Raw genomic sequence first — 12,904 nt, forward strand, 5'->3', positions numbered from 1 at the left:
AATGCATGAATATGATTTGCAAACTCAAGCCAGACTCACAGAGTCTGTGCAGGAATTAAGAATAGTATCATTTCAGAAAGTCTTTGATATATGCCCCCTGCAGTATCATTTACAACAGTTATAAGCTGAATTTGCATTATCATCACATATTTATGATAAACAATTCTGCAAGGGAATGTAACCTTAAATCCAACAGAAATCAATAAAACATTAACCAATCCATCAAAACAAATTTGGATGCTTTTCTGAATGCTACTTTAATCATTACTTTGTATGTCCCATATTTCTGAGACATTGCCCTAGCATTCTTGATTGTAAGATACTAAGACTTCTAAGTAGGTCCTTCATTTAACAATTTCCAGTTTATTATAGTAAGAACTCAGCAAAGAAGTAATGTGTAAATATCTCACCTGTCTCTGGCTCCTTTGCTTTGTCAATAAGCCTGCATAAAATTCTACAAAGTTCTCAAACAGGGATTTGGAGAAATAATCTAAGGCATATGCGGCAGCCAGATAAGGAAGGAGACGCCATTGCTAGAATAAAAATTAAATAGATTTGATTGCAAATTGATACATATTTTTTATAGCTATATATATGCAACTATCTTATAATACTGAACCAACCCATACGTTTTTACTTTGTTCAAATTGGAAAACTGTTTTATGGAGACAAGAACTTAACAATAACCATCTATAAACATAATTAAGTGCAACTACACACAAGTTACAGTTACGTTATTCTAGTTCATGCATTTTATGAATTTGTATTAAACATTCTGTTAAACCAGTGCTAAAGTTCACTGAAGCTTTGGGGACTAACAACCTATTTTTGCCCTGTGTTTACACAATGTCTGCCATGCTGGGGCCAGTCATGATTCATGTGTTTCTTCAGTACCAACATGACAGAGGCTGTAACTATTTCACTTGCTCGTTCATTGCTGAATGTACCGTAGTGCTGGTTGTATCCTGTGGAAAAAAAACCCAGGGCTAGGAAGCAGAGAAAAAAGCATCTTTCCTGCTCCATGCAACTTGGAGCCCATGAAGGAAAAGAGAAAGTGCTTGATGAAGCTTTTGTGGTACAGCAAGAAGGGAATGAGAGGTTCAGCAAGCAGAGCCCACAGAACAAGTCAAAACTGAGAAAAAATAGAGAGACTTGAATAGTGGGAAGCAGACCCTGGCTCATTCAGAAGAGGTGGAAAGAAGGCAGCATTTGCCAGTTTGTAGAAACCCATGAAATCTTCCAAAGTTGCAAGACTAAGTGCAAACCTGGAAAAAACTAGCCACTTTGCAAGGACAAACTGGGCAGGTTTGTTTTCAGCACTTCTTATACACTAACATTTCTCATTCAGCACTTCTTATACACTAACCTTTCTCACTCAGCAGATCTGAGTTTTCTCTATTTCCCAGCTACCCTACATACTCTTGTTCTATTTTTTCAGAGCAAAAGGTGTTTTTCACCTGCATAATCTGCAGAAAAACATTGGTTATATTCCTCTTGAAATTAGTGCTAGCTCGAGACTTCATCACAATGAATGTCATTGATTTCTATCTTTTAAAGTATAAAGGCTAAAAAAAGGAAAATTAACACAGCAGCAAAAGAGCTACTGACATTTTTAAACAAATACTAGTTTCTACATCTGCAGTACTTTCACATGTGTATAGAAGACAGTCTTTCTCTGAAAAGTTTACCATTTTAGAAGACAAACGTTTCTAAGTACTTCAGAGAAGCAGGAGTATTTTGGGTTTTGCTATTCCAAGAACTTATGTCAAAAGCCTGATCATGCCAGGAGAAGGTCTTGAGTTGGAATGAACCCCCCCAGCTGCACTAGAATGACACTTCAGATGACATAGACAACTTTAATTTCCCTAACTTCAGTGTTGCTATTTTGATCTGTGGTAGCTCCGAATCTGCGTTTCATTACATAAAAGTCTGTAGATGTGAATTCCAAAGTATTTACCTGTGTTTGGTACTCAAGAACAGGTATTTCTTCATCATCAGTTGGTCCAAACTGACGGCGAGCTGCTGAGAAGCGAATGGCTATTGATAAGGCAAGCTTTAAATTGGTCGTGGAAAGTGCCGTGATCAGAATTCTACCAGTGGACAAGGATCCCAGAGCTGCACTAAAACGCTCTTTAACATCCTGAATGAATAAAAGGCACAGACTGAATGGTGAGGCTAATATTTCCTTTACATCCCCTGTAAAGATACCACTCTGGTAGGATGATCAGAAGCCCAGAGGATTGGCCAATTTTGTTTCTTGACACATTCAGATAAGGAGTTCAGGCAAGACTCAAAGTAGTTTCTGTAAACTACTTTGGGATCAGTGGGGTAGCACAAAGAGCAAGAAGTCAGTAAAATCAGTAAGGTGAGTTGAGACATCTCTGAAAGGCAATTAAAAAACCAGCATTCTGACTATCTCATGTGAAATCGTCAATAGCCTTATTTAAGTCCAGGTATCTAGTACTTCCCAACATGAGAGGCACATGCTCTATCTCTTAACCTGCTTATACGTTTGTATATTTAATGAACTGTATTAATGAAACAAAACCTTGATTCATACCTTGATTGAACTTGAGTACTTCCCCTCAGCTGTGACATCTCCAGCTATATTCAGTATGTTTTCTTTAGGTATCCTGACATTGTGGAATGTGGCAAATCTGTTTAAACAAACACACAAGCAATGTAAAATCTACCCTGACACAGTCTGATGTGTCTACGTTACAGAAGAAAGATCACAACAAAGACACGATTACACAATGATCTCAGGTGTATCAGTGAACTGAAAACAGTGCCCATCAAGCCAGGTAGGTAATTTTAGGAGAGTATGCCTGGGAGAACAAAGGCTTTCAGATTCAGAGCAGCAGAGGAAATTCAAGATGGGAAATTATTTGTTATAACTCTTGAGTTTGGTTTTTTTTTAAAAAAAAGATGATGCTTACAAAAACAAAACAAACACCTCATTGACTCTAAGAGACCATTTCAGCAGCTTCATAAGTAGAGAGGTAAACAACTAATAGAAGGATTAGCAATGTATTCTGTTTGAGAGGAGGGACTTACTTGTTAGAGACCTTATACAGAGGCAGTTTGACAGACACTTTCACCAACAACCCAGAAACCTGAACTGAATTTTCAGTCTGCATGAGTTTAGTTAAGTTACTTAGCTTGGTATCTCAGCTACTGAAAAGCTTGCGAAGATGAACAAGTTCCATCTCCTGCTTAGAACCTGACTGGGCCATTCTGACTCCTAGTAATTCCCTGCCACAAACAATTCTGCTGAACCATGTGCTTTACTGAGGTGTTGTTCAGTCCAGTCTGGAGACTGCTTTGGAATAGAGACACCGTATATTTTTATGAGTCTAAAATATAGATCTGTGAGGATTATTCATGTTATTGCAATACAAATGAGGACATAGCTGAAATAGTGCCCTGAGAAGGAACTGAATGGAGAAATTTTCTTTGTTTAAACTCAGACTAGGATTTCTGTTCCCTGGAATGTGGCATCTTAAAAAGGAAGAGCAAGATAACCACAACCTGAATTGTGGTGCCCTAGCAGCAATAAAGAAGGAAGTTGTTAGAATAGGCAGAATATCCTTAAGTATTCATATTCTTCAGGAAGAAAGTGTATGAACTGTTTCACCCAAATGGGCAATACAACTTGGCAAAATAGCAGTAATATCAGCTCCACTCACGAATATCTCAGTATCTAATAGCACTTGAAAAGCTGTATTTGTAATCAAAGCAAATTCCTTTTTCCTGCCAATACTGGCTGATCTATTTAATAAGGCTCATGAGAGCCAGGTCTTTCACATTAATAAATTACATACGGGCTGCATTGCTGCATGTGCTTTAAAATTACGAGTTGTTTCCAGGGAAACATATCTGCATACTGAATTTATTCAGCCTTAGAGATACACAGTATTTTCGGACTTAGCCACAGAGAACAGCATGCTATTCTGACCAAGAACCAGCTGCTTACTGGCTTTAACGATGCTAAAAAGTGCTTTATTAAGTGCCAGTTTCAGTGAGACAATGCTACTTTGCAAGAGAAGCAAATTCAGAATTTCCAAAAATCTGATTTCCATCTTCGTTAGTATTTTTTTCGCACCACTGAAAATAAAATTTTCATTTGAAAAAGATCTTTTGGTTAAATTCACATTCTCTGCTCCCTATATCCCAAATAAAATCCATCACAACTAAAACTGTATAGCAACTCCAATATCTTTAAGCAATAGCATGCATGTTAGACAGAACTCGAGCTGTTTAATTATTATTGCTCATTACTTTAATTACAGGGGAGTGTGTGGCAAGGTTTAGGTCCCTGGTTCAGCACTCTCTTTTCTTAGTTATGGTACATCCATAGAACTACAAGTTGCTTCCTCCTAGGAGCTTACAATCCAAGCATAAGGCAAGAAGCTACAAATGTGTTCAAACAAATGGTGAGGCAGACACTAACTACTGAAGAATACTTTCTTGATATGATACCTGCCAGTCACAGCACACTGGCAGCTAAGCATTGGCATTTTTTTAGAAGCTGTTAGAGCAAGTGAGAATTTTAAGGAGGAATCTGAGTGATGAAGGCAAAGGGAGCTTCATGGGTATTTATAAAGGATCCCTCCCAAGTAGGAAAAGATGCACGGAAGAAAGTAATGAAATATTATTTTAAAAAGCTATTGAATGGGTGATAAAAACTGGAATCATAAACCAGACTAAAGGAAGAGCTGATGTAACAGAGAGATGACACAATCTTTGGGGCACAGATTAGGAAGAAATTTCAAAGCGCTCCAGCTCTTGGGTCTTCTCTTTGCAAATACATATTTGAGGCATGTTTAGTCTTGGGTGTGATGAACAGCAAGATTCGTGGTAGTAATGACGACGAACAAGATGGCAAATTGTCCTTTTGTGTTTTACACTGTAGTGATTAGTTCAATTCATTCGCAAAGCTGTGCAGTTGTAGAAAATTATTTATATTGATAGATGCTTGAAAGTCTAGAGTTCATAAAAAGCAAATTCAAATCTACTAATATATAAATCTATATACTAATAACCTACTTTTAGGAAATTCAAGCCTACTAATATTGAACGTGACAGATGTGTGCCAAGCAAAACAGCTCCCAGAACGATCTAAACAGTTTTACCCACTTTCACCTATTGTGATACCATCCCAAATAGTTAAATCTAGAGGAATTCTGTTGTTGGAAAGAGCAAAAACTCATATAGAAAGTTTTATTATAATCTGTCCGAAATAAATATAATGTAGCTAATTCTGTACCACATAAGAGATTACTTAGAATTATTTTGATTAAAACCCACATATATACCCTTCTTATAACTTTTTTCACAGCTAGTGAACCAGAATGCTATATTTCCAATCATTATATAACAACCTATTTTCTTAAAATGAAAAAGTTCAAATAACAGTTTTTGAAAGTTTAGATTTTTTCCTTGATATTGTCCATTACAGTACACGATTTCCTTCTTTTTCTGTAAGCTGCTATCAAAATAGACACCTATAAGATGGCAAAAACTTTAAGAAGTAAAACAGAGAGACAGAACTAGCAATTAAAAAATCACACAGAAAATTCCCATGTGTAAAGAAATAAGATATATTGCCTATAAGCACCAGTGTTGAAAATAAAAGCAGAACCTTACAGGACCTGGGAGTTAGGCGACCTTGTAAGATCATTGCCAACTGCTGTTATGCTCCTTCTCCAAGAACTTTGCTATTTGAAAATGTTAGACTGGCCAATTTGAACTTGAGATTGGAACATATTAAAAATAAATAGTAAGATTTAATGAAGTCAATGATCGCATTTCTAATGGTTACTAGCCTAGAAAGCATAGTGAATAGACATGGACCACATCTGTCAACGCATTTAGGGGAAAAATCTTAAAGAATTGAAAAATATCTTAGAATAATGGAACTGTATACAGAGTCATGGGGATATCATGTACCAGCAAGTTTGGAAAATGGCTAAATTTCACATGGTGATGACAAGACCATAGGTTTGAAAGCCACCCTACTAGGGCCTCTTCTGCATAGCAAATACTGTGACTGAGATTAAGACCTCCGAGCAAGACAGACAGATAGCTGTCACTTTAAATATGTATCTATAGCAATGTGCAATTTTGCCTTATGTAGCCCACAGGTAAAAAAAAAACTGTATCACATAGATTTCTACCTAGATTAGCTGAGCAGAGTGAAGCTTTATTCCAATAGTAGCATTCTTGTTTGGGTTCTTTGGCCAGTAGTTTAGGGAACAATTCAAGCAAAGTTAATCTTACTGACTTTAAATCATGCAATAGTAATTCATCTGGTGTGCAGTAATGCTGATAAAAAAGGAGCAGCTGGAAAAGCTATGAGCTCCTTTTGCCAGTACTAAATTAATAAGCTGTTACCTATAGTACAAATAGCTCAAACATGCTTTGGTGAATTTCAGACTCACTAAAATGCCTTTCCTGCCAGCTTTTGTTATTGACTATGTTAGAGATGGTGCAGTGACAGTTCCTTCAATTCTTCCAGCCAGAAACAGAAAGCAGGTGAATGGTATTGGAAGTCAAGTGATCTCACGGTTGTTTATGGGATACAGTAAACCTTGGGAAGAATAACACTTCAGAAGTTTTGTGAAAAACTTGCAGAAGGAAAGAAAACAGCCACATATTCCAGACTGAAACTCACAGAAAGGTTGGAGTTGAGGATAGAGTTGAGTTACAGAGAAGCTGGGGAAAACTGCAAGGCAATATTTTAGCTCTAGTTTCTACAATCAAGGCTCTAATCTAAGAATGCAGCTCTGTAACAGTAATGCTCAATAGCAATGATAAAATAACATAGCATTTTATAGGCCTCCTAATCCTATCTTAATGGACTTCATGGACACACAAAGACCCACTCACCCTAAAGTTCTCATAGTCTAAGTGCCAGTCTTGCAAGGAGTTCTGGATGTGCAGACTCCTGCAACTCTTGAGAGCTGACAGAACTCTGCTAAGGAAGAATAAATGTTGTTTGAAGTTCACTGCAGATGCATGCGAGGCTATATTTCTGTTGGTGATAAAACAAATGCGTGACCAGATCCGAATCTACCTTTCCCCGTTAGCACCATCAAGTCCCTGTCAGTGTGAACTGGCTATGGCTACAGTTTTGACATACATGTGAGTGACAAAAATGAGGGGATAAGACAGCACTCTTCAGCAATATGACTACATCTTAGCAAGGTGCACAGCACTGTACATACCCATGTAGTGTCTAACCTTGACTGTAGAAACTAAGTGGAGAGGGCAAAACAGGGAAATACCAATGATTCCACTGCAAAAATCACTGTTTTGACTTAAATTGCAAATATGCAAGATGTGTCTTGCAAAATATTTGGTTTAACTGTGAAAGTGGCACTGTTCACAAGGCTTGAAGTATTGATGGTACTGTATTCAGATAATGTAAGTACAGGTACAGGCATTTTTAACATTTATTTTTATTTTACAGCTGCTTCATTACTATTGCAATTGTTTGTGACTCTGGTCAGAGGCTGCAAGACAATAAAAGCATTAAACAAGCATAAGCTTGTTTAGTTGAGAAGCAGGACTGATTTCTACACTTGGCTTTCTTATTCACATCCCTGTACTGCCCCTTTCCCTGTACCGGAACAGTCTCTTCTGTGGCCTTGCAGTGAACCAGACCTGACAAATGATCTGGTTGAAGACAGCCAAATTTTTTTGTTGGATTAGTTTTCAGGCAGTTCCAGTTCCCTAGCTGAGTCCCCTACACATCTCCATAAATGTTTGTCCCAGTACAAAGAAAAAGACAGTGTGGGAGTAGAAGCAAACAACAAAAGAAGCCGAGTATGGAAATTATCTTCACCAAACTACTGCTTCAGATTGTAAGATGAAGCTCCAAAGACTATTTAGGTTTCTACCATGTATTACAGCTCCTACCTTCCTAGTGAAATAACTGCAACCATCACAAAATCTAAGTAAGAGTTAAGAGGATAAACTAGGAGACAAAAACACTTTGAAGGACTAGACTTTCATTTGTCTGCCCTTAAATTAGCAGTAGCAGAATCTTAATGTATTACTGGCACTGATACTCAAAGAGTAACAAAGAAAAAAAATATGAATTAACCATTTAAAAGTCATCTGTAAAGGCTTGCATGTTGGGTGATGGATGCCATCTTCACCAATACACAAGGAATTGTACTGAGGGCTTTCAGAACCTGCAATCTCTTTCCAGGAGGGATTCTTTTATACCATTTATTGCTTTTCTGCCCAATAAATCCCCTTTACCCATTTCCTCTTGGGTGTTTTGTTTTGTTTTCAGTATCCAGAAAACTGAATCTGGCCTCAGTGATTGCTAGAGAACATGCTGAATGTCTTAGCATGTTGTATGTGTGGAGAGATTGATCACATTTTAATTGTACATGAAAGGTTGTTAAACAGCTAATAAAAAACTTCAGTTTTCCAAAGTCCATCATTATAATTAGATACAGTTAACAATTCTTCTTTTCCCAGAAAGACCCTTTTCCCCCCTGCAAAGAATTCAGTTAAAATAAATAGCTTTCTGTCTGGCAGTGGTTTGCTGTATCTTTGATAGCTTCATTTCACTAGTTCTTTCCTTATCATAGGTTTTGTCTGCTCAACAAACTGTATACACGTTATCAGTGGATACAGCTGAATGAGCTCAGAACATGTTTACAAAGACAGGTGTGTTAAGCACCACTTCAGAAACACAATTATAACTGATTTTCAAACTCTTCCCCATGCAGATTCATTTGGGCATCATTTCTATTTCTGAGTGGGGAAAGCAGCAATTTGCTGCTAGTTACAACTCAACACGAAACTGGTTCATCACTGATTCAGCGGCAATCATTTACTGACGTGCACTGCAGTAATGGGTAATTTTGGTAATGTTACATTGGCCAGGGTAGGAAAAAAAAAACCCAAACAACAAAGGGAAGAAACAGAAATGCACATCAGCACTTACCCAAGCTCTCGCTTTATGTCCCTCCTCTTATGCCTGCCATGATTTTTATTGAAAAGCCCCTGGACCCCAAATACCCAGAGCTTTTTCAGTCATCGTTTTTTTCCTCAGCTACTTCCATTTTGGGACCTCAGTGAACAGCATATTTCAAAGACTGCCAGAGCACTAGCAACAGGTGGACATTTTTATATTATAAAAATAAGGACTGAAGCACTTGCATCCCCTGGTGGCAGTCTGATTTATTTTTTGGTAACAAAACACAAAACCAGTCTAAACTCTCCATAAGAAAAATTGGAGTTCTATTTTTAACCATTTAACTATTGATTACACAAACTGTTGTAAATGGCAGAGAAAGAAAAATATTTGAAAATATTTTAAAGTAATTTTGTCTCTTTTTGTCAGGGTAGGTGAAGTTACAAAGACTTGCAAAATCCATGTGATTTTTGGACATTCCAATTATGAAGCTATGAGAATTATTTGGAAAGACAGGAGCAGGCTAGTCAATTGGATTTACACTGCAAAAATTCCCACATTACTTCTGAAATTCTTTCTGTTACTGAAAACATTACACTCTGCATTAGCAGGAAACCAGCCTTCAGCCAAATGACCCAAGAGATTTATTGTTTTCCAAAGCCAGAAGGGACAACTACAATCACCTACTCTGTTCTCTTACATAGCATAAATCAATGGCATTTTCCAAGGAAGGTCTGGAATTTCTTTCCCATGTCCCTCAAAAGCGTTCAGGAGCTTAACTCTCTGTACCCATATTGCAAATTAGTAACATAAACTTCTTGAAGTACAGGAACAAAATCTGGTATCTCTGCCAGAGATGTCACACTCTGATCTTCACTCTGACTATTTACCCTGAGTGTAACTACATGGAAATATACCTGATTTACTAAATGTGTATGGTAGTTGAACCAAAATTCACACATACATTCAAAAAACTTGCAAAGCATGCAGCAGAGACTAACACTTGTAGTCACAGCACAATGGAATATTTTCTCATCACTACATACAACAGGCTTCTATACTGCAGGCTGTGCTTCCTCTGGGATAAGCTAGGATATAAGATTACTAAACCGCTTAGGAGAACACCTTGACAAGGCAGTGTCCAGTGAAATGTCTCCCTGTGAATCTTGGCATTTTGCAGACCATGCAACCAGCAGTGCATTTTCTAGAGTGGCACAGCTTTTCATCTCTGCAAACAAATGCAGAGCTATGAAGCTACTACCTCTCCAGTCCCCATCCAGGCCTTTGTGCACCTCTGAGAAGCAACGTGTACAAGTCCTGACATTTTTGACAGCTCAGTGTGAGCAGGAAGGTTGCAAAATGAAAACTAGTTCTCTAGTTCTTTTGAACCATGTTGGTATCTAGCCTCAGACCTCTCCAAAGAAAATAGCTGAGGTAGATCAGGAACACAGGCTCCTAGAGTTTTCAGCTGAATGAAGGGTATCTATTGGTAACCTTGGGCTCCCTCATCCCTCTATCTTAATCTGCAGTTGCTGTCTTAAACGGACTGTCTTAGTCGATACTTAAGAGATCTAGATACTTGACTGGGACTCCTCAGGCACCGCTGTTAGCAGAAAATAATAATATTTTTTTAAAGCAGCATACACAAAATAAACAGAAAGATCAGAATGCCCTATGATTGCTTTAAATGACACGTGATGTAACTAAGATAAGGGACTCCACCTGGCATTAAGATAGGAAGTCATCGGTATCTCCTATTTACAGTGTATTATGTGAATTATCATTTCAGATTATTCAGTTATTACTGATATTTTAAGAAATGCTCTATTTTTTCCCCACAGATCAACGGTTAAATAGATTTTAAAATTACATGCATTTTTATGTTATGTGACAAGCACACTCTTCTCCTTCTTCGTGTTGCACATGAAACTGTGCTGCAAATTAAGAACAAACAGCAGAATTTGAACATTTCTACAGGAATATGAAGCTGAATTACATTTGGATTACTCAGGCCCATGTTGCTGTGCCATCTGGTGGCTATTAGTCCATAATGCAGATGCAGGCAAAAATACCAAAACCCCAACCCCCTTCTTTTCCAGGCCTTTTCTCACATTTTTCCTCTGTAAAACTTAATTTTCTATATGGTTTTTTTTTTTTTTTTTTTATTTCATCTGTGTCTTCAGGCAACAGAGAATCAATGAGAATGAGCTACATAAACGCCAGTGCTGTTTTCGCCACTACAGATTATTTGGGATATCAGGAGAAGCCTGGTACAGAAAACAAACTACAGAAGACCTATGACCTTCTGGAAAGCCAGTCAAAGCCACTACGTTTCAAAGCAGGATATCTTAGGATGCTACTTTGTCTACTGCAATGGCATGTTATGAAGGACAACACATACATCTGTAACGAACTGAATCAACAGAAAGAGGTAAATTTGAGGCATAAAGAAGTGACCCCAACACACTCCCCCTTTACTGCTTTAGGTCTCTGTCTTTACACAGATATAATAATGTAACTAATGTAACTAACACAGAGGTTTAAATAATTATTTTACATAATGGCTGTTTTAACGCAGAAATCTACCTCAATTTCCTCACTGTTTCTCCTTGACATCAGATGCCTTTGGTTAGTAAAGTGGAGACACAGTAAGGCCACTGAAGTCTGTAACTCAGCAATGGAGCCCAGGTACTTTTTTATTTCAACTGTACACAGAGAATACAGAAAAAATAACTAACCTCCTTTTCTCCTGCAGTGAACAGGATTAGTCCAGAAATCCCATGGTTTAAATAAGATGGATACCTAGTTTCTCTGCTGGGTCTCATTAATCTTACATCTTTACTAACAATAAACCTTGTGGGCTGGAAATTGATAGACAAAATAATTAAGGGCTTACACCCAGATGGGTGGAGAGGCTGATTAAGTTCTTTACTCAGAACTTAATGGATGTTGGGGTTTTTTTCATTATTATTGTTGCAGAGCCTATGACTGCAGGAAAGCTTGGGGATACTCAGAGAGTATTAGTGGCACTTCATATTCTAAAAAGTGAGAGAAGCAGAAAGACTACAGTTCTTCAGATAGAAAATACTGAAATTCAAGATTTTTCAATCTGTTTTTTTTTTTTTAGAAATACCAACAACTTAAAACTACTAGTGAATACCTCAGAAGTAAAGACAGAACTGACACATAAGGATATTTGCACCACTACAGTGTGATATAATCTAGAATGTTTCCTCCTTTAAATGGATTGACTTACCCATTATCCAACCCATTCTGCCCAAGTTTCTTTCCTATGTCACCTACCATCACACCTGGCACTGGCAGGAGAGTTTTTGTATCTCGAATCTGCACAGAATTGGAACGAAACATTATTTCAGTTGTGGAACAATGAAAGTTATTGACTGAACTTTTCAAACAGTGAAAACATTCCCAAAATATTCTGTATTCTGTTATTAATGCTTGTCGTGGTTTAACCCCAGCCAGCAACTAAGCACCACGCAGCCGCTCACTCACTCCCCCCCACCCAGTTGGATGGGGGAAGAGAATCTGAAGGAAAAAGGTAAAACTTGTGGGTTGAGATAAAAACAGTTTAATAGAACAGAAAGGAAGAAACTAACAATGATAATAACAATAATAAAATGACAAAAATAATGAAAGGATTGGAATATACAAAACAAGTGATGCACAATGCAATTGCTCACCACTCGCTGACCGATGCCCGGTTAGTGATCCCCCCCAGGCCGACTCCCCCCCAGTTTATACACTGGGGATGACATCACATGGTATGGAATACCCCTTTGGCCAGTTTGGGTCAGCTGTCCTGGTTGTGTTCCCTCCCAAACTCTTGTGCCCCTCCAGCCTTCCTGTTGCCTGGGCATGAGAAGCTGAAAAATCCTTGGCTTAGTCTAAACACTACTTAGCAACCACTGAAAACATCAGTGTGTTATCAACATTATTGTCATATTG

General features: G+C 37.9%; 1 protein-coding gene across 6 annotated transcripts in view; it reads right to left on the reverse strand.

The window, feature by feature from the left end:
- ACOX3 (acyl-CoA oxidase 3, pristanoyl) overlaps nucleotides 1-12,904 on the reverse strand; it is a 38,068-nt gene that overhangs the window by 13,560 nt on the left and 11,604 nt on the right. For all 6 annotated transcript variants that reach the window (XM_052780579.1, XM_052780576.1, XM_052780580.1 and 3 more), the window contains 4 exons: nucleotides 12,195-12,283; nucleotides 2,561-2,657; nucleotides 1,958-2,140; nucleotides 411-533 (listed from right to left, as the gene is read on the reverse strand). In XM_052780579.1, coding sequence (XP_052636539.1) covers nucleotides 411-533; nucleotides 1,958-2,140; nucleotides 2,561-2,657; nucleotides 12,195-12,283 — 492 coding nt within the window. The remainder of the gene's footprint in view (nucleotides 1-410; nucleotides 534-1,957; nucleotides 2,141-2,560; nucleotides 2,658-12,194; nucleotides 12,284-12,904) is intronic.

This window comes from Harpia harpyja, chromosome 2 (assembly GCF_026419915.1).
Source record: "Harpia harpyja isolate bHarHar1 chromosome 2, bHarHar1 primary haplotype, whole genome shotgun sequence".
Classification (NCBI taxonomy): Eukaryota; Metazoa; Chordata; class Aves; order Accipitriformes; family Accipitridae; genus Harpia; species Harpia harpyja.